The sequence below is a fragment of the Rhinoraja longicauda genome, chromosome 3, assembly GCF_053455715.1.
Source record: "Rhinoraja longicauda isolate Sanriku21f chromosome 3, sRhiLon1.1, whole genome shotgun sequence".
Taxonomy (NCBI): domain Eukaryota; kingdom Metazoa; phylum Chordata; class Chondrichthyes; order Rajiformes; family Arhynchobatidae; genus Rhinoraja; species Rhinoraja longicauda.
Genome location: NC_135955.1, coordinates 76,183,355 through 76,204,022, shown reverse-complemented (window position 1 = coordinate 76,204,022; position 20,668 = coordinate 76,183,355). Strand labels below are relative to the sequence as shown.

Sequence of the window (20,668 nt, the reverse complement as noted above, 5' to 3'; positions counted from 1 at the left end):
TTCCACAACCCAAAGACATGCAGGTTCACAATTAGCCACTATAATGTACCTTTCATGTGTGAGTGAATCTGGCAGATGTTAATGGGAATGTGAAAAAAATAAAATGAGATCAGTGTAAGGTTAGTGTAAATAAATTCTCAATGGTTGGTATGGACTCGATTGGCCAAAAGACCTGTTGTCATGTTGTAAGATGTTATGACACTGATATGGTGTAGGATTACTGCAACTGGATTCTTGGGATGAAAGGCCAGTTTCCATCTTGTATGACTCTGACTCAAAGTAAAAAGGTTGATTTGATGTATTTTTCCATTGTAAAACTGGCATTGTACCTGGGACACATTCCCTGTGGCATTGACCCAAGGCATGCTTCAAATTGGGCCAATGCTCCATTTCCATTGAACCAGCCAGTTGCAGATCGGGAATTGCAATACAAGACACTGGTTGGAGTCATCGCAATGTTGGCTGACAAGGCGCTGAGCCAGCCTGCAGGGAGACTTTGACTATTTTAAGGCATGATTAGGCACAGCTCATGTTAGACTGATGATGAAAGGTAATCATTCTATCTATAGAGCTTTTCAACTGAAGCTTACCGGCAAAGAAAGCCACTCCGAGTGATTTGTTCCTTTTCCTCGCAAAGTTCTTGTTGAAAAATATTGAGAAATGAAATTCGAAGATTCAGGGGCTTGATATTTGCATTGGAGCAACAATGGACTGTTCAGCCAGATATTGGCTCTCAAAATGAGATTTAAAAATGAGGAAAACAGATCCATTTCACACTCAGGCACCACAACCAGTTTGTGAGCTGCTTTCTCTATTTCCACTGCCGTCTGGATAAATTGAACAGGTGGTATAACTCCCTGTATGTAATCATCCATGAAAATCAATTTGATCCTCTTCCAGGATGAGTGGTTCCCTTTTCTATTTGCATCTGTTATACGGCAGGATCAGCTTGCTATTTGCTTCTAAGTCATTCCAGTAACACTTCATTGCTAACTATATCCAGATCAGTTAGTTTTTTTTTTCATTCTTCGCAAAATGAGTTGACCTTTTTTAGAAAATTGGAATATTGGGAAGATTACAACAGTGATATACTTACGGCATGCTTACTCATGGGTCTGTGCTAGCTTCCAGCAGAGTATTCCATCAGTAATATTCCTCTTTTAGTTCCCTGAGTTCCTGCAATTTTTCTCTTGTACATACTCATCAGTCCTCATTGATCCTTTGGCCACATGTACTTATGTACAGTGGTTATTAATCCACCAGTACATATTTGAGATGTGGGTGGAAATCGGAGTGGAAACCCACACGGTCACAGGGAGAATGTGCAGACTTCACACGGGCAGCACTTAAAGGGTCTGCACCAAATCAGGATGGCAGGAGCTGTGAAGCACCAGGATAGATTTCTGTGCCACAGTGTCATGCTAATCATTTTGATGATTATTTTTGTTACTGAAGTTTTCCATCTTTCAAATTTCTCTCCTTTTCTTGCCGCCTACTTCAAGGGTACACCTGCATGCTGATTTCAATGGCAGGGATGGACTTGCATAGCCATGCACATGTGTATTATCTTAAAATGACATTCTTCAGTGAATTACCATATTACCACATCTTGGAAGTTAACACAGGTGAACCCAAAATTTCCTTTCCCAAAGTCGCACGTCTTTGGGATGTGGGAGGAAACCGGAGCACCCACAGGAAAACCATGTGGTCACAGGGAGAACGGGCAAACTCCACAAGGGCCGTACCCAAGGTCAGGATCAAACCCGGGTCTCTGGCACTGTGAGGTAACAGCTCTACCACTGCATCACTGTGCCGCCCTGTGGCAACTATTTAAAATCAAAAGGAAGTTAATTAAAATATATATGAATACTTATTGGAAACAGAAAACTAAAAATGGTTTTCCATAGGCCTAAAATTCCTGTCAGCATTAATTGTGCCTCCGATCCTTTGTCGGGTCTAAGCTGGCAAAGGATCTGATAGTTGATTATGTGGTTTAATGGAGAAGAATACCAGCATAGCTTATCTTTGCTAAGGGTCTCCAAGTGGATTTAGAAACAGAGCTTCAGGGTAAATGTGGCACCATCAATCATGCAGTACACCCTGAACTTACACATTTCAAAGTACACACACAAAGGACGTGTCTTGTGGCTTAGCGCCATAGATCCACTGGCAAAACTGAGTGGAGTTTGGTCTGATGAACGTTAAGCATCAATACTAAATGAGAGCATGAGAATAAAACAAATCTATAAATTTTCCACCATTTAAGAAAGTAAGGCATGCCTCCACTTCATACACAATCTTAAACCAGGAATATTTCTGTTCAATCATACCTCCAACTTTTGAATTGTATGCCACTCCGACTCCACATTTTTTGTTGTCGGCTTGCATTGCAATTTCCCCAGCACACCTGGTTCCATGCCTAAAATAAAACGAAACAAAAGATGAATTTATCAAATATAAATTATAGCCTTCTATTTTGTATCCACATTCAACACATAATTCTCCGACATTTCTGCCACCTTCTCCCACCACCAGTCACATCTTCCCATCCTCACCCCTTCCTGCTTTCCATAGAGATCGCTCCCTCGACACCTTCTTGGTTCATTCATCCCTTCCCACCCAAGCCGTCCTCTCCCCAGATACTTTCCCTTGTAACTGCAAGAGATGTAACATCTGTCTCTACACATGCCCCTACCAGGGGCGGTCACGATGGCGCAACGGTAGCGTTGCTGCCTTACAGTATTTGCAGCGTCAGAGGCCCGGGTTGGCTCCTGACTACGGGTGTTAGTCTGTACGGAGTTTGTACGTTCTCCCCGTGACCTGCGTGGGTTTTCTCTGAGATCTTCAGATTCCTCCTACACTCTAAAGACATACTGGTTTGTAGGTTAATTGGCTTGGTATAAGTGTAAAAATTGTCCCTAGTGCGTGTAGGATAGTGTTAATGTGTGGGGATCGCTGGTCGATGTGGACTCGGTGGGCCGAAGGGCCAGTTTCCACACTGTATCTCTACACTAAACTAAGCTAAACTAAACCTCCTTCCTCACATCGATCCAGGGAGTCAGAGGTTAAAGGGAGAAGGCAGGAGATTGGCTGAGGAGGGAGAGATAGATCAGCCATGATTGAATGGCAGAATGGCAGAATATGGGCTGAATTGCCTAATTCTACTCATATCACTTATGACATTACGAACCCAGCACAAGTTCACATACACCTCATCTAACATCATGTATTGAATTTGGTGCTCCCGATGTGGCCTCCTTTATAATAGTGAGACCAAGTGTAGTTGATCGATTTGTCGAACACGTGAACTTGGTCTCCCTAGGACTGCTGGATCTTTTGATTCCTAATCATGTAAAATCCCCTTTTGCATTCCCACAACAACTTTTCTGTCCTGGGCCTCCTCCGTTGCCAGAAAGAGGCCACATTTAAACTGGCAGAACAGCACTTCATGTACCACTTGGGTAGCTTGCAACCAGATGGTATGAACATTAAATTCTCCAATTTAAAATAATTTTTCCCCTTTCCTCCCCACCCCCTTTCTTTCCTGTGCTCACCCACCCAGGTGTGCACTAAATTCTCCCACTATCCTGTTACTCTTATCGTCTGCCCCATCCCCTTCCATCTATATCCCTCCCTCTTGTCTTTACTTTTCACCCCCATTCCTCCCTACCTGACACCATTTTGACTCCTTTTCATCTCTAGCCTTTGTCCACTCATTGACTAATCAAACCTCTCTAACCTGTATCCACCTATCACTTGCCAGGCATTGTCCCACCGCCACCTCTTTTCCAGCTTTCTCCCCCCTACCACCATCAAACTGAAGAAAGATCCCCACCCAAAATGTCACCATCCACATTCTCCAGAGATGCTGCCTGACCTGCTGAATTATTCCAGAACTTTGTGTTTTACGTAAGATTCCAGCATCAGCAGTTCCTTGTGTCTGATATTTTTGTCACTATGCTACATATCGTTTATGGCACAAAATGTACTTGGGTGTAATACTGCACATATTGATAAAATTTCAACCCTGCAATGTAAATTGCTTCTCTTGACTGTGAACCAACATAAACCACTCTTGCAGCAAAAATAGAGTGAAACTTGCAGTTGGTTAAGAGCGCTCTAGCCGAAAGGTAGATAGCTAGTGCCGCTGCTGAAGCACTGTCCAATACTTAAAATTGTACCTTTCACTATTTGTTTTAATGTAAATATATTTGCCGTGTGAGACTTTTCGAAGCCTCTTTATGCTTACCATAATTCTTAGAAAAGACAATCATAAAGGCTCTCCCTTTGGGTAAGAAATATCTACATGGTATCAAATGGGTAAGAAATATCTACATGTACTAGCATCTACATGTACTAGAAATATCTACATGTACTAACATTCTAAACCAGGCCAGTGCTGGCAATTTTCCCCATATCTTTGTTTAACTTAACTGGTGTACCGGTAGTGTAGCAAGGCGCTGCTGTCCTGTCTGACCAACCTAAGGTGGGTATTCCAGTCAGACTTTAAGTGGAGTTGATTCCTGCGTAAAATCTGTTATTTCTCATGGAAATTATGCAAAAACTGTGCAAACACTAACACTAATTTTGCTGAGAACATGCTGTCTTGCAACAGGAAATAAACATGACTGTGGTTACCAGCATTTGGAGGCATAGATATTCCTGGTTATTTGCACACTGCTGACTGCGAGTTCAGAGATTAATTGAAGGAAATACGAAGCCTTGAAGTGAATTTAATTGCTTATGGTTTGACACAAGAAACATTTCAAACAAGATCTAAATTATGTGGGTGTAATTCTGCAACCACAGTTCTGAATTTGAGCATGAACATTTGTAGGGTAGCAAAACAAGAAACCAAGGTGTTTTTGACTCTCAGCAGAAACAATAGGATTTAATTTTGCATTTGTAGAACATAGTCCCACTGTATAATATAAATGAATGTGAATTTTCTCCTGGTATATGTTTTAAATTCAATGTTAATACCAGAAAGATCTCATTTTGTGCTAATAAAAACATTTTTTTATGCTCAGGCTACTTATAAGAACAATGTTTCTCTGTCCTTTTGGTTAAAAAAAAACAACAAATCCACAGGACATTTCTCAGAACAGTAAAGAATTTAAGTTCTACCTCCAGCAAAGTTCAGTGGTAAAGAAAGTTATTGACCACCTTTTTCAATTTCGCCTCACTTCAAACTGTGTTTACACTTTGGCATGTGGGAGGTTTTAGTGAATTTTAGGTTTTCTTATATCGGCAAACTTACTTGTTCTCGTTAGTTGAATCATATCTCGGAAAGGGATCTGGATCATTATCATTAAAATCATAGCTTGCTTCGGGATCCTGAAGAAATAAAAAAAGGAAAATACATTCAATAGTAATCAAATGTCACAAGCTATATATTTGGCATGATTTATTACTCTAGTGTATATCATGTTCATCGCCTAGAAATTCCATAGCACGGTGCAATATTATGTTTGGAATTGGTGAAATATCTTTAGAAAAACAAATCACATAACAATCATTTAATGAGCCAATTACAAGATTCATAACTTTGCTCGTAGGCCCTCTCTGCATGTGAAACATTGGTGCATGAAAGCATTGGGATATGTGTGTGCCACGTAAATCTTAAAAGTACTTCCACTCGATTCACTTTCATGTTATGCTCCATGGATGGCACATCCAGCCTTACTGAAGTAGGCCTATATCGTGAATGTGAGCCTTGCCATAACCAAATGTTAGTCAACTGCGGGTTCCAGTCTCTTAATTCAAGCACTGGATACTGGGTAAGTGCCCTTTAAGTTGGTTACTTTGGACACACACACAGTCGCAAACTCCACTAATTCCAACTTCACCCACTACCCTGAAAAGCCACTCAAATCCTATTCCAACAATGCTTGATCTCAGATAGACACAAAAAGCTGGAGTAACTCAGCGGGACTGGCAGCATCTCTGGAGAGAAGGAATGGGTGACGTTTCGGGTCAAGGCCCTTCTTCAGACTGCTTGATCTTCATCTCTGAAGTTCAGCTCTACTGGGCTAGCAGAACCTATCTTCACCCTCAGTAACTTCTCTTTTGACTCCTTCCACTTTATTCAGATTAAAGGAGTAGCCAGGGGCTCTTACCTGGTTTCTAGCTGTGGCTGCCTTTTTGTTGGTTATGCCGAACAGTCTTTGGCACCATCCACCAACACTTTCTCTGCTACACCGATGACTGCATCGGGGCTGCCTCCTGCACCCCTGCAGAATCACAAACTTCCACTCTGCCCTCAAATTCACTTGGAATATCTGACACCTCTCTCCCCTTTCTTGATCTCCATCTCCATCACATGGGACAGTTTATCAACCGACTACAAACCCACCGACTCTCACAATTATCTAGACTACACCTCCTCCCACAGAGCCTCATGCAAATATGCTATCCCTTACTCATAATTTATTGTCTCTGCTGCATCAGCTCCCAAGTGAAGGCTCTCCATTCTAGGACATTGGAGATGCCCTCTTTCTTTTGTAAACGTGACTTCCTCCTTGCCCTCACCTGCATCTCCTCCAACACCTGTCCCTACTTTAACTTAGCCTTTGACACTGCAAGACTCAGGGATGAGTACGAAGTATGGTAGAATACAATCCACTGACTTAATGAGAGTAGCTCAATGAAATAACCGGGAATATCTGGCAAACCACAGAACAGCAAATAAAATTAATAAGTTAAAACAGCTACTGTTTTACTGAACACTTGTGTTTGGTTCACCAAACCATGCTGGATCTCTCGGTTTCTAACCATTATAATTCTCCTTCCTATCCCTATACTGACATTTCTGTCTTGGGCCTCCATTGCCTGAATAAAGCGACAAGCAAACTGGAGGAACAGTGCCTCATATTCCGCCTGGGTAGCTTACAACCTCATGGTTTGGGCATTAAATTATCTAATTTCAGGTACACCACCTGAATTTGCACCCATTTCTCCCCTTCCACACCCCCCTTCCACCTACATAACTTCCTCTGGTTTCCCAATTCACATTCCTTCTATCCTTCTCTCACATTTTTTGTCTCTTCATCTCTGGCCTTTGTCAACCATCTACCCATTCAAACCCCACTTCACCTGTTTCCACCTATCACTTGCCACATTCTGTCCTGTCCCCACCTCTCTTCCACCTTTGGACCCGCCCCACCCAGCACAATCAGACTGAAGAAGAGTCTTGACCCAAAACGTCACTTATCCATGGTCTCCAGAGAGACTTTCTGACCCTGCTCGTTACTCCAGCACTATGTGTCTTTTTTTGTAAACCAACATTTGCAGTTTCTGGTGTTTCCACTAGACTGATTGGTTGATTTCTATTGGGCATTATGTAAAGTAGATTTTTTCCAGCGTGAATAAACACACAAAACTTCCCTTGTCAGACTGCTCGGCACACATTAAACATAACTCTCACAGCGGGGAAAAGCATCTAGGTCCAGGCGCAGAGGTTCTTAAAATGTAGAACTGTGATTAACTTTCACTCTTTTTTCCATTGTAATTGTTGATAATCAGAAATTTTGGTTTAATTTACACCATTCAGATGAAAGCAGTTTGTAGTCAGTTGGGGCAATACTTGGAAAATGTTCAGGCTTAGATTGATAAAATAGCAATATTGTTCAGATCATGTTGCATGTGGCCAATAATTTTCATGTCGCACTAGCACCTGGCAATAAGAACTTCCAGCAAGAGAGCGTCTAAGCACTTCAACATTCAGTTTGTATTATCTGCGATGGCCTACCATTTATCACCACAAAATTGACTGGAGAAGCAATATCGATAGATTAGATGCAAGAACGGGTTTGAGGCAGAGGTATTGAAGAGTCCCTGAATACCATTCACTGTCTTAATGAGAGCAGCTCATTGAAATCACTGGGAATATATGGCAAACCACAGAATAGTAAATGAAAGTTAACTTCCTTTCAATTTGGTTTAATTCAATTAATTTAATTTATCTTTCTGAGCATTTTAATGTTTTCATTAAATATAATGAAATTGATTATAAAGTCTTAGTTATTTTTATTTGTAATACTGCCTGTGTGTTTTGAATATTTGAAATTTGAACATTTGTACATGTCAAAGACACTGCCAATGAGCCTGAGGGCTGTGGCTTCACCGGCTGTCAAAGTCCTTCTGTGGGCAGAACCTTCCACTTACACTTGGAGACACCCTGAGCTATTTTAGGGACTGGATGATGTGGTTCTGCATCTGAGCACTAATCAGTCTACAATGTGAAGCATTTGTCAAAGAAACATCCCAGTATATTTTGGAGTGTTTTTTCAAATGAAATTTAGAAGGTTGTTCATTGTTGTTAGAGGCCACTGTAAAATAAAATTGTTGAGCAAAATGTCTATATCTTCATTGTGTTTGCATCCCCAGACTTTCCTTCAGGCACATTATTTATAGCATGGCATTTCTAACTGGATGGATTTCTAAGTGGAGCAACATATGTGGAAAGAACAATATTGCAATTACCATTGCCGCAATTTTTATCGATGTAAATAAATTGTTTGTGATAAATATCAAGAATCAAAACCATTTAATATTACACTTAACTACGTATTTTTAAGTTATTTGTCCCCTATGATTTTAGATTTTTGACATGCTAAAATAAATAAAATGTATTAAAAAGTGGGTTTCTCATAATTTCAAAGGACATAAACAATGTAAGTAAAGCAGGTCTAATGATATGTACATAGTACACATAATGATATGTGTCGAGGCCATATATTTCCATTAATCCTTGAGGCTCTGTTTCAAAAGCAAGCAGTCCGAAAATAGGCACAAGCTACATTCTGCCTTTTCTCCATGAAGTCACCATGTGCCCTTCCAAACTATTATGTGACTTGAATGAAACGTTTATGTAACCTAACCAGGAAAATGCAACATAAACCACAAAGGGGAGAAAGCTCAGAGGGGATGGGGTGACATATTTATGACCTATAGCCTCTTCCAAGCTGAGATTAAAAATGGGACCATGATTAATGCAGAGGGGAAACTTGGCAATGTCTATTTCCATCTGTTGAAACAATTGCCAGCTGAACTTGTTTTTATCAATTGAAAGATCAAAACAAACATTCAGTATTGCAGTTTATCGCCACTTTATTCATAAGGTGTGGTTCAAGAGATCAAACAGCTCTTGTCTGCAACGGCCAAACTCGCAATTTTATGGTGAAGACATACAAAAGACTAAAGGTACTAAAGACATAGTACTTTTATGATGGTCTTTTAGCTATATGTTCATTTCTAGCAGTTCATATAAAGATGTATTTAATTTATGTGGTGGTGTATTGGCTGATGATCAGTTTTGAAGGTTTATTCTTGGCTCTGTACTTTGTATTCCCTAAACCAGTTTGTTTTCTTCCTCTTTCTTCTGCTCAGTGTCCATTCCAGATCCACGGCCTTATAAAATACTTTGAGTCCTTCCTTTGGATATAATGTAGACATTCCCACATGCAGTGGTCCAATATCCATACCTCCAGTTCCAATTTTCTGATGCACCACCAAGTGTTAGTAATTTGGCCATTATAAACTCGCTTGCTACCCTCATAACAGGCAATGGTGATAATGCTTATAGAAAACATAGAAAAAAACCATAGAACAAAATAGGTGCAGGAGTAGGCTATTCGGCCATTCGAGCCAGCACCGCCATTCAATGTGATCATGGCTGATCAACCAAAATCAATAACCCATTTCTGCTTTTTCCCCGTATCCCTTGATTCCATTAGCCCTAAGAGCTAAATCTAACTCTATCTTGAAAACATCCAGTGAATTGGCTTCCACTGCCTTCTGTGGCAGAGAATTCCACAGATTCACAACTCTCTGGGTGAAAAGGTTTTTCCTCATCTCAGTCCTAAATGGCCTACCCCTTATTCTTAAACTGTGACCCCTGGTTCTGGACTCCCCCAACATCGGGAACATTTTTCCTGGAGGTATGGATATTTTCCTGCATCTAGCCTGTCCAATTCCTTAAGAATGTTACATGTTTTTATAAGTAGACATACCTTGAGGAGAAATCATAGTGGAGCAATAAATTGTGTAGGAAACTCGTCGAAGAGAGGAGGAGAACTGTTTTTATAAGATCCCCTCTCATCCTTCTAAATTCCAGTAAATGTTGACTTCCCTATCAACTCAACTCACTAAATTATATTTAACGATAAAGATGAACAATCCATAAACTTAATTTTGCTGCATAAATATGTGATTCTGCACCCAACTTCAAAATCAATGGTTTAACTTCCATAATAACTGTGAGAATCTCATGAGAGAAAATAAAAGTGAAATTTTGGAAATCATGATGCAGAATTTGTGAACTATGACCATCTGATATCTATCAAAGCTGAGGTTACATGAAGTGTCACTGAGTTCCATACAATGGTTTCAGCTGAGATCATTAACCATGGAATAAAGTAAATATAAAAATATTCCATTTAGTTTTACTCACATAATTTGCTTGGATATCTGTGTGGTTCCATTCCAATCCATCATCAAGCACGGTGAGCACGATTCCTTTGCCAGTTATCCCTTTTTTCCACACTGGAATAACATGAAGATCTAGTTTTGGGAGAGATGATGAGGTCCTGGTGTCTTGCTTCAGAAAGAGTGAGATGTAAAAATGTTATTAGTTTGGCATTTTGTTTATCTTTTGCAGCAAGTACCATCTCTCAACTGTAAGGTTTTTTTTTAAGCTAACAGCTTTGAGCAGCAAGCATTTAATTCCTAGACAAATAATTGAAAATTGTGGGTGGCTGTTGACAGCTTGTTGAATCATAGGTTACAAAAATGTACTTTGATCTCTTCAAAAATGAACAGGAAGAATGACTCATCCATCTCCGCTCTGATGGATTTAGATAGATGATTCTTTCGGATGCAGGATCATTTGCTTTCCCATTTCACATTTACGTATATTATAGATCTTTTTTTACTCAATAAGAAACTAATTCTATATTTATCACCACACTGGCCACTGCATGTTTTGGTGTTGTTTAATGCATTAGACTGAAATTTGTGCACCGGTTGCTGATCATTGTTGAGTTAAATACATTGAGGTGCAGAAATAAAGGCAAAGTTAATTTGCTTCTAATTTTATCTGAATTTGTCATCAATATTTGGTTAAATTTTCTTCACGTTGAGTGAGTCAATGTCCAAATATCAAGAAGAGATCCAAAGCAGAGTCAAAAATCTGCAAAATCCACTAGAAATAAGCAACTACAATCTGCAAACACATTATTGTCTGCTGGAGGAAATTGAAATATAAAACTCGTGCGTGATAATTGTTTAGTGGGGAGAGATTAGAAATATATTGGTGGAACAGAATGCATCATAAGTTTTTATAGAAATATATAAAATTCTTAAAGGATTGGACAGCTAGATGCAGGAAAAATGTTCCGGATGTTGGGAGGTCACAGTTTAAGAATAAGGGGTAGGCCATTTAGAACTGAGATGAGGAAAAACTTTTTCACCCAGAGAGTTGTGAATCTGTGGAATTCTCTGCCACAGAAGGCAGTAGAGGCCAATTCACTGGATGTTTTCAAGAGATAGTTAGATTTAGCTCTTAGGGCTAACGGAATCAAGGGATATGGGGAAAAAGCAGGAACGGGGTACTGATTTTAGATGATCAACCATGATCATATTGAATGGCGGTGCTAGCTCGAAGGGCCTAATGGCCTACTCCTGCAGCTATTTTTCTATGCTTCTATGTTTCTCCATGTATGCAACAGCTAGAAGATGATTCATCAGCAATCGGTGTATTAAGGATAATCAGATGCCCAATGTTCCATTTATTACTGTGGTTCTCTGCATAATTTCAGAGAAAATCTGATGAATACATTTGACAACATGGAAGACATCATTAATCAAGGACTGGAGCCAACATCTCTGAAACAGATTTATTAAATTAAGTTGTTCTGATAATGTCATGCAGAAAACTGAGAAAGGAGCAAGAAAATAACAAATGCAAATAATGAACATAACAATATGAGATTATGATCTTGAATCGATGAATAAAGTAAAAGGCTATCCTTATGTGGGGTTAATGCCATTATATTGGCGTGAAATAGTCTTAAATTCTGCATAGAAGTTTGAAGGTATTTGGCAGACAGGGAGGAAAAAAAACTGCAGATGTTCAGTCTGAAGAAGGGTCTTGACCAAAAATGTCACCCATTCCTTCTGTCCCGGGATGCTGCCTGACCCGATGAGTGACTCCAGCATTTTGTGTCTGGCAGGTGGGGATGCTACTGTGTGATGTAAGTTAGTTGAACTCTTTGCCACAGAAGGCTATGGAGGCCAAGTCAGTGGCTATTTTTAAGGCAGAGATAGACTCTTGATTAGCACAGGTGTAAGAGGTTATGAGAGAAGGTAGGAGAATGGGGTTAGGAGGGAAAGATAGATCAGCCATGATTGAATGGCGGAGTAGACTTGATATGCCGAATGGCCTAATTCCACTCCTATCACTTATGACATGACCTTATGAATAAAGACATAGACTATTTTCTAAATGGGGAGAGAATCCAGAAGTCGGAGGTGCAACTGACTTGGGAGTGCTGGTGCACAATTCCCAAAATGTTAACATGCAAGTCGAATCGGTAGTAAAGAAGGCAGACGCAATGCTATCATTTATTTCAAGAGGGCTAGAATACAAAAACAGGGATGTAATGCTGAAGCTCATCATAATGGGCCTGTACTCGCTGGAGTTTAGAAGAATGAGGGGGTGCACATTGAAACAAACTGAATAGTGAAAGGCCTGGATAGAGTGTTGATGAAGTTCGTGGCTGTGTTCTGCAGCTGCGGCTCACCGGCAGTCTCAACGGAGATGCGACCTTTACCGTGTCGTATCTCCGTTCGCGCAACGGCCTAACATCGTGGAGTCGGCGGCCTCCAGCTGGGATCGACCTTGAAGACTCCGGTCGCAGGGCCTGGACTTACCATCTCGGAGGCTTCGGCCGTGGGCCCTGCAGACCGCAACATCGGGAGCTCGCAGGTCCCTGGCTGGCGACCGGCTTTTGGGAGCTCCAGCCGTAGCAGCTTCGACCGCCCCGAAGCACGAGGCACGATCAACCCGCCCGCAGGCCCTTCATCACCCTGCGTGGCCTGGCCGCGGCACTTTACATCGCCCGGTGGGGGCTCAGGACTCTCATCGCCCTGCGTGGCTCGGCCGCGGCATTTTCCATCGCCCGGTGGGGGCTCAGGACTCTCATCGGCCTGCTCGGCTCGGCTCTGGGACTTTCCATCGCCCGGTGGGGGCTTCAAGGGGTTGGGAGCCTCGATCGCCTCGTGGCGCCACGGGAGAAGAACGAGGAGGAGATAAGACTTTGCCTTCCATCACAGTGAGGGTATGCCTAGAGCAATCACTGTGATGGCTGTTTTGTGTAAAAAATTGTATCTGTGTGTCTTGTGTTCTTTAATGTCTACTGCCGGACCCTGACGTGAGAGGACGCTGGCGTTGAGTATTCGCCGCTTTTCCGTCAGGATAGTTTGTCTGTTTGTCTGTTTGTTTCTATGTTAATTGTATTTGTAAAGCGCTTTGTGCATGTGTTAAGGCGCTATATAAAATAAATATATTATTATTATTATTATTAGAGTGAATGTGGAGAAGATGTTTCCACTTGTCAGAGAGTCTAGGACTAGACGTCATAGCCTCAGAATTAAGGACGTTCCTTTAAGAAAGAGATGAGGAGGAATTTCTTTAGTCAAAGGGTGGTGAATCTATGGGATTATTTGCCAGTGGAGGCCAAGTCAACGGAAATGTTGAAGGCAGAGATAGATAGATTCTTGATTAGTACATGTGTCAGGCGTTATGGGGAGAAGGCAAGAGAATGGGGTTAGGAGGGAGAGATAGCTCAGCCATGATTGAATGGTGGAGAAGACTTGATGGGCCAATTGGTCTAATTCTGCTCCTATCACTTATGACCTCATGATTTAATGCTTTATCAGGATGAAATTCTCTTAGGAGCTTCAGTACCTTTGCTTTCATTTGTTTATCCCAATAGATTTAGTAATATTGTTCTTTATTTTTACTGTGCACTATAAAGTTATATCCTGATGAAATGTCTTATTACATCAAGGTAAAAATTTGCCAGTGACATAAAATTATCAGTTTCTGAACGAATAAAATTAAAAATAAAGAAAACGGTGAAGCAAGTCCATTGGAAATCTTCTTTGCAAAGGTTAACATGTTGAGATCAACATTCCTAACATCTAAAGTTAGGAATCATTGCCACATGGGAAATTTAGTTTGGTTCTCATGATACTTGATGTTGAGTGAATACCTAACTTCGAGATTGAAGAAAATATTATGGGAAATGGGGCAAGGAGAGATGGATGGAAGGACCAATTTTGTATATAATAATAATAATAATAATAATACATTACATTTATATAGCGCTTTTCATATACTCAAAGACGCTTTACAGGGATTTAGAGAACATAGGGAAGTGAATAAATAGATAAATAAGTAAACGAACAGAGAAATGAGACAGAGGGTGGGGTGACCTTCAGTGGTTGAAGGCAGTACTGAATAGGTGAGACTTCCGTGATGTTTTGAATGTGGTGAGTGTGGAGGAGTCTCTGACGGTTTGAGGTAGTGAGTTCCATAGGGTGGGAGCAGCGATGGAGAAAGCCCTGTCCCCCCAGGATCTGAGTTTGGTCCGGATGTGGGGGGATAGGAGATTGGCAGCAGCAGAGCGGAGGGTGCAGGTGGGAGTGTGCCTGTGGAGGAGGTCGGTCAGGTAGGATGGGGCCAGGTTATGGAGGGCTTTGTAGGTCATGAGGAGGATTTTGTACTGGATTCTCTGGGGGATGCCAGTGGAGTTTGTAAAGGACGGGGGTGATATGGTCACGGATCGGGGTGTGGGTGAGTAGACGGGCAGCGGAGTTTTGAATGTATTGAAGTTTACTGATGATTTTTGAGGGTGCGCCATAGAGGAGGCTGTTGCAGTAGTCCAGACGGGAGGTGATGAAGGCGTGGATGAGGGTTTCTGCAGCTGTGGAGGAGAGGCATGGACGGAGACGGGCAATGTTTTTGAGGTGGAAGAAGGCTGTCTTTGTGATGTGTTTGTCGAAGGAGAGGGTTTGATCAAAGATGATTCCAAGATTCCGGATGTGAGGGGAGGTGGATACTGGGAGACCATCAATGTTGAGGATGAAGTTTTGGGTGGATTTGGTGAACGTTTTTGGACCAATGATGATGATTTCAGATTTGTTGCAATTGAGTTTGAGGAAATTTGATTGAAGCCAAGATTTTATTTCAGTGATGCAGTTTGTCAGTGTAGAGTGTGTGGTGGGGGAGATTGACTTGGTGGAGATGAGGAGCTGGATATCATCGGCGACGCAGTGGAAGTTGAGACCATGACGGCGGATTAATTGACCAAGGGGGAACAGGTAGAGGATGAAGAGGAGGGGGCCAAGGACTGAGCCTTGGGGGACACCTTGGGGGAGGGGAGCGGTGGGGGATTTACAGTTGTTAATGGAGATGAACTGGTGTCTGTCAGAGAGGTAAGATTTGAACCAGGATAGGGCTATTAACCCTAGGGCTAAGAACCAGGATATCACCCATTATCTCACTGGAGGTGGAACAAGCTTAAGGGGCCTCCTCCGGTTTCTACATATGCGATGTCACAATAAAAATACGAGATCTTCTGTTAATTCCGTTAAAACATTCATTTTAATTATGGTGCTATTCAATCATAACTATATAAACAGCACATATACCATTCTCTGGTATACGCCAGGGGCAAAGTCAAGGACTAAGTATGACTTTGTCTCCACTAAAGTCAAGAACTGGAAGATCAGAAGATGAAATGGAACTTAATAATGACCCCTCCATGTAGATGGAATTTTAAAGAATTACCCTAAGCTACTATTTAAAGTAGTTCTTTACTATACATGTTTTATTGATACTAATCAAAGCACTCACGAGATACCATTGTTGATTCCACATGGGATCGGTAAACATTTTCTTTGCCATACAATCTGCACAGTCCTTTGGTGGAGACCGCTTACTTCTTTGCTTTTCATACTGTTGTTCTGCCCAAGCCACCTATAGTTAAGTAACATACAGAAATAGAACATGGGACATGTTATTCGTTTTATCATTCGCAAACAGTTTTATAAATGAGCCAGAATGTAATTCACCTTTGTTTATAATTTTCTCTTTCAATGTTATTCTTACACTGATAATGATAGAAACACATGTGCTGAGAACTTCCTCTGGAATGCTTCCCCTCCACTGCCATAGATTTGCAAAACTGTTAATCTTAATGTCTGCATCTAGACTGAAACACAATCTCTTTGAAGATAAAAAGTGTTTGTTTGCATTGATTTGATCTACATAAATCAGGGGTTCAATGCCCCACCAATAATTAATATAAGCCAGATCTTTCATACTGCTTGTCTCCTTTAACTTTCCCTCTGATTTGTTTCTCAAGCCTTTTAAATTAAAGATAAATTCTTGATAGCGTACAGTTCTCAAGGACTGAATGCGGGCCTAGGCCTGGAGATTTTGCAAATATCCACTTGATTCAGGTATCACACGTAGACTTTCCCTTTGTGCTCTCGTTCTGCAACAAAACCATGCTCCTTTTTAATTAGACTCTTTGCTGAAAATACACAATGTGATCTTTTAATAACTAGTTATCCATAAAAGTGCACTTCCATTCCAGTGGTGACCATAGTTGTTATTTCCTTTCTGGTTAGACACAGCTGACTTGTTCTACGTATATGATAGAATGGAATGACACTCTGACGTGTTCCATATGAATAGTCAATTAACCAGAAGAAAGAGGAAATGGCAGTGTATGTAGTCCATGAAAGGTAACTACAAGACTAGATCATATAACTGCAAATTTGGTATTGCTAAATCATACAAAATTGTTTTTATGTTTAGTATTGATCATCTTTATTTTTATGCATCCACTAATATATAGAATCTGCTATTGCCTTATTTTAATCTTATAAAGAAATGAATTGTACCCGTTCATCTTCAGATAATCGTTTTGTAATGTGGTCAGCACTCCTTCGAGATCTTCTTGGATGAATTTTGTGTCGGAGTAGATAGTGATTTTGAAGTTCTCCAATCTAAAGAAGTAAAGATGGAACAGAATGATTAATACGAATTATATCAACCAATAAAATGAGATTTTATTCATTCGGCTATTTTTCTGCATTTCTGCAGATCTTTTTGGATTCAGGATTTGCATATTTGGACTGAATAAAATCTGCAAAAGTCATACTATTGTTTGAGAAAGGAAGAGACCTGATAATTACAGATTGATGATTTTAGCTGATTGTGAGGAAGTACTGAAGTTTGTAAACAAAGGGTGCAGTAATTTTAGTGCCACACAAGGACTTCCTTCTCTCCCGAGATGCTGCCTGACCTGCTGAGTTACTCCAGCATTTTGTGAATAAATCGAGTGAGGGAGAGGTACAGGAGTTGGGGTGGGGCGCGGTTTGTTAACATACAGGAAACCCAGAGCTTGGTATAACTTTTTAACTCAAACATTGCACTATCAGGGAAAGAAGAAATGCTTGAAATAGTCAGGGATTTAAGACAGTTTTAGTGCCCCTCGCCTGGATGCAGTTCTGTATCGGATGAAGAGTCTTCAAGCTGATATGTTAATTTGGTTTCCTTTTCCATAGACACTGCCTGGCCTGCTGATTGTTTCCAATACTTTCTGTTTTTATTTTTGATTTCCAGCATTTGCTGATTTCTGATTTCCCATGGACAAAGGCTAGTGACATCTTGTCCTATCCCTGTCTAATTGCTTCTGTGGGATTTCCATTACACAGATACCACTGGCAACCCATCTCATTTTAATGTAATGTCACAGTGACCATCCATAAACACTGTCCATCTATGCATTAGCATGTGCCATTGTTCTCAGTCATTGTCTCATTCTTGTGGGCATCAGGACGTGGCCTGCAAATATCGCCTGCAAAGGAGAAGGCTCGGGAGATAAATGGCATGTTAAAATGCACGTTAGAAATCTGATAGCTTACTGACAATTGGCTCATAACACACAACAGTGAGAAACAAAATCCTGTCATATTGAGGTTCTTAAGTATTCTTGAGGCTTATTGATGCTAACAGAAGAAGCCTCAAATACTGAATATACTGCCCATGTCTTATTTTTCTCCTGGCTGGTGAAGTTAATGACCATTTGGATTCAAAAACTATCCATGAGCATGCGACGCAATATTCTGGGGTTTCTGTGTGTCACTGGTCTCCCTGCTCTCCCCAAATCTCTCCCCCTCCCCCTCCCCCTGCAATACACCTCTGGTTGTTCCCAGCTCCCAGTGTACCAGGACTTTAAAGATCACCCCCTTCCCCACCCTGCACACTTTCTTTGCTGACAGATATCACTGCTTTTTCTTGTCTATAACCTCCCATAGGTCAATTGCCAATGTGTAATAGAAGGATAAAGATGGCTTCTTCTCAGATGATGCCACACACTGAGGGCTCACCATCTCAGCACTTCTGCCCAGAACGATGGTTGTGCTTTGATTTGGTGAAACTCAAGTTACAAGTGAGCAAGGGCAGATTCTGGAGACAAACAAAACAATGGGAAGTAGATGTCGGAGGACTAAGAAGTTTCTGATCTCATACATACACTACGACTCAGAGTTGTAAATGTGTAGAACTGAGGCAAATAATATATAGTGAACAGGAATTTGTTGAAGTTGTGCCATGCATGCTTGCAGGGATAATGAAGAAATCTTTGCCTACCCAGGGTAATATGAGGTCTGCTGCCTTTGTCCATGGAAAGCAAGGCAATCTGAATGGACCATCAAGCGTGATCATTAAATAAGTTAGCAATTCTGAAGAAGGGTCCCAACCCGAAATGTCACCTAACCATGTTCTCCAGAGATGCTTCCTGATGCGCTGAGTTACTCTGACACTTTGGTCTTTATTTATGGACCAGCATCTGCAGTTCCTTGCATCTCCACGAAGAAAGTTCATTCTAGTCCTCACTGAGGACTTGCACATCATGGATTTAATTTAAAAGACGGTGTGTGACAGGCACCCCTTGGCGTATCAACCTGTGGGATAGTAATCAGAAACTCAGCTCCAGTGCAGAAGTGCCATGAAACGCAGGCTGACAAAAGCAGACCTGGAGTGCTCATCAAAGCACTTCTTATCCTCTCCTGCCCCCTTCTTCACCACCTCACATGCAGACTTGTATCTCAATGGCTCAGTTTGTCTCTGCAGCTGCTACTGGTGCAGTCTGAGGTGGGGCCCACTCAAGCTCCTAAAGCTACAGGACATTAGCCAAAAGCGTGATGGGGCGGCACATTGGCACAGCTGGTAGAGCTGCTGCCTCACAGCGCTACAGACCCAGGTTCTATCATGACCTCAAATGTAGTTTTAGTTTAGATTAGCTCAGCGATACAGCATGGAAACAGACACTTCAGCCCACTGACTCCACGACGATCACTGATCACCCATGCACTAGTTCAATGTTATCCGAGTTTCGCATCCTACATACTAGGGCCAAATTACAGAAGCTAATTAACCTACAGACCTGCACGTCTTTAGAATGTGGGAGGAAACTGGAGCACAGATGTACAAACTCCGTATAGAAAACACTCGTAGTCAGGATTGAACCCAGGTCTCTGGTGCTGTAAGGCAGCAACTTTACCGCTTCACCACTATGCCGACAAATGCTGTCTGGGTGGAATTTGCACTTTCTCTCTGTGACCGCATGGACTTCCTCGGCGTGCTCTGCCTTCCACACACATCCCTAATACGTGCACATTTATTCATTCAGTTAGTTGACCTCTGTAAAATTACTTCCAGTGTGTAGGAGGAAGATGAGAAAGTGGAATAATATGGAACTAGTGTGAACATGTACTAAATGGACTCGGTTGGCCGATGGGCCTGTGTCCATGCAATAGCTCTAAAACTAAAACTAAAACTGAGCATCTCAGAGAGGGATCTTCCTTGATCTTCACAGGAACCAGGTCAAGCGCACACCACTATTTGCTCCAGCAGATTATTTTTACTTGGCACTAAAGGGCCTGTCCCAGTTACGCGAATTTTAAGGCGACTGCCGGCGACTGTCAAAGTCGTAGCAGATCGTCAAAATTTTCTTCTACCCTACGACAATGACCACGACAATGCCGAGTCAGGTCGATACAAGTTCCTTTTTTTGTGAAACTAGCACCTGGCTAAGAGATTACACCGTCTTCGGAACATCGCGAAAATTCCCCGCTTACCTGACCGTCAAACTGTCGCCTCCAATCTTCCTGTCAAATGTCCTGACGGTAAATAAATTGGTTAAACAAAACTATCTTCTGGTATCTTCAAATGCCTTTTCTTAATTTAATATTACGTGCATCTAAATGCATCTGCGACAACCTAGCAAACCTGGGAACAGCATGCGGCAGCGCCCGCCATAAGCTACGATACCTGGCGACAAGCCAGCTGTAGTTGAGAAATTTCTATCTGGAATTTTTTTCCGCGATGCGCCGAGATCCGCTACGATGCATTGAAGATTCCTCACAATCATGCCCACGACACCCCAGCAAACGTTCAGCGACAGCCTAGTTGCCGACACCTACTAACCCACACCTGCAACGGGCCCCAACTGTACTTTACCTGCTCTCCGCCTAGTTGCCGGCAGTCGCCTTAAAATCGTCTAAGTGGGATAGGAGCTTTACTCTG

At 41.5% G+C, this 20,668-nt stretch overlaps 1 protein-coding gene and 1 long non-coding RNA gene across 2 annotated transcripts in view; one reads left to right on the top strand and one right to left on the bottom strand.

Moving 5' to 3' along the window:
• The window catches only part of LOC144592109 (uncharacterized), a 235,876-nt gene that overhangs the window by 186,174 nt on the left and 29,034 nt on the right, over positions 1–20,668 (top strand). The gene's annotated exons all lie outside the window — the stretch shown is intronic.
• pcsk1 (proprotein convertase subtilisin/kexin type 1) overlaps positions 1–20,668 on the bottom strand; it is a 52,353-nt gene that overhangs the window by 19,179 nt on the left and 12,506 nt on the right. The window contains exons 2-6 of the mRNA XM_078396470.1: positions 16,978–17,082; positions 15,923–16,045; positions 10,454–10,600; positions 5,261–5,337; positions 2,331–2,419 (exon numbers count right to left, since the gene is read on the bottom strand). Coding sequence (XP_078252596.1) covers positions 2,331–2,419; positions 5,261–5,337; positions 10,454–10,600; positions 15,923–16,045; positions 16,978–17,082 — 541 coding nt within the window. The remainder of the gene's footprint in view (positions 1–2,330; positions 2,420–5,260; positions 5,338–10,453; positions 10,601–15,922; positions 16,046–16,977; positions 17,083–20,668) is intronic.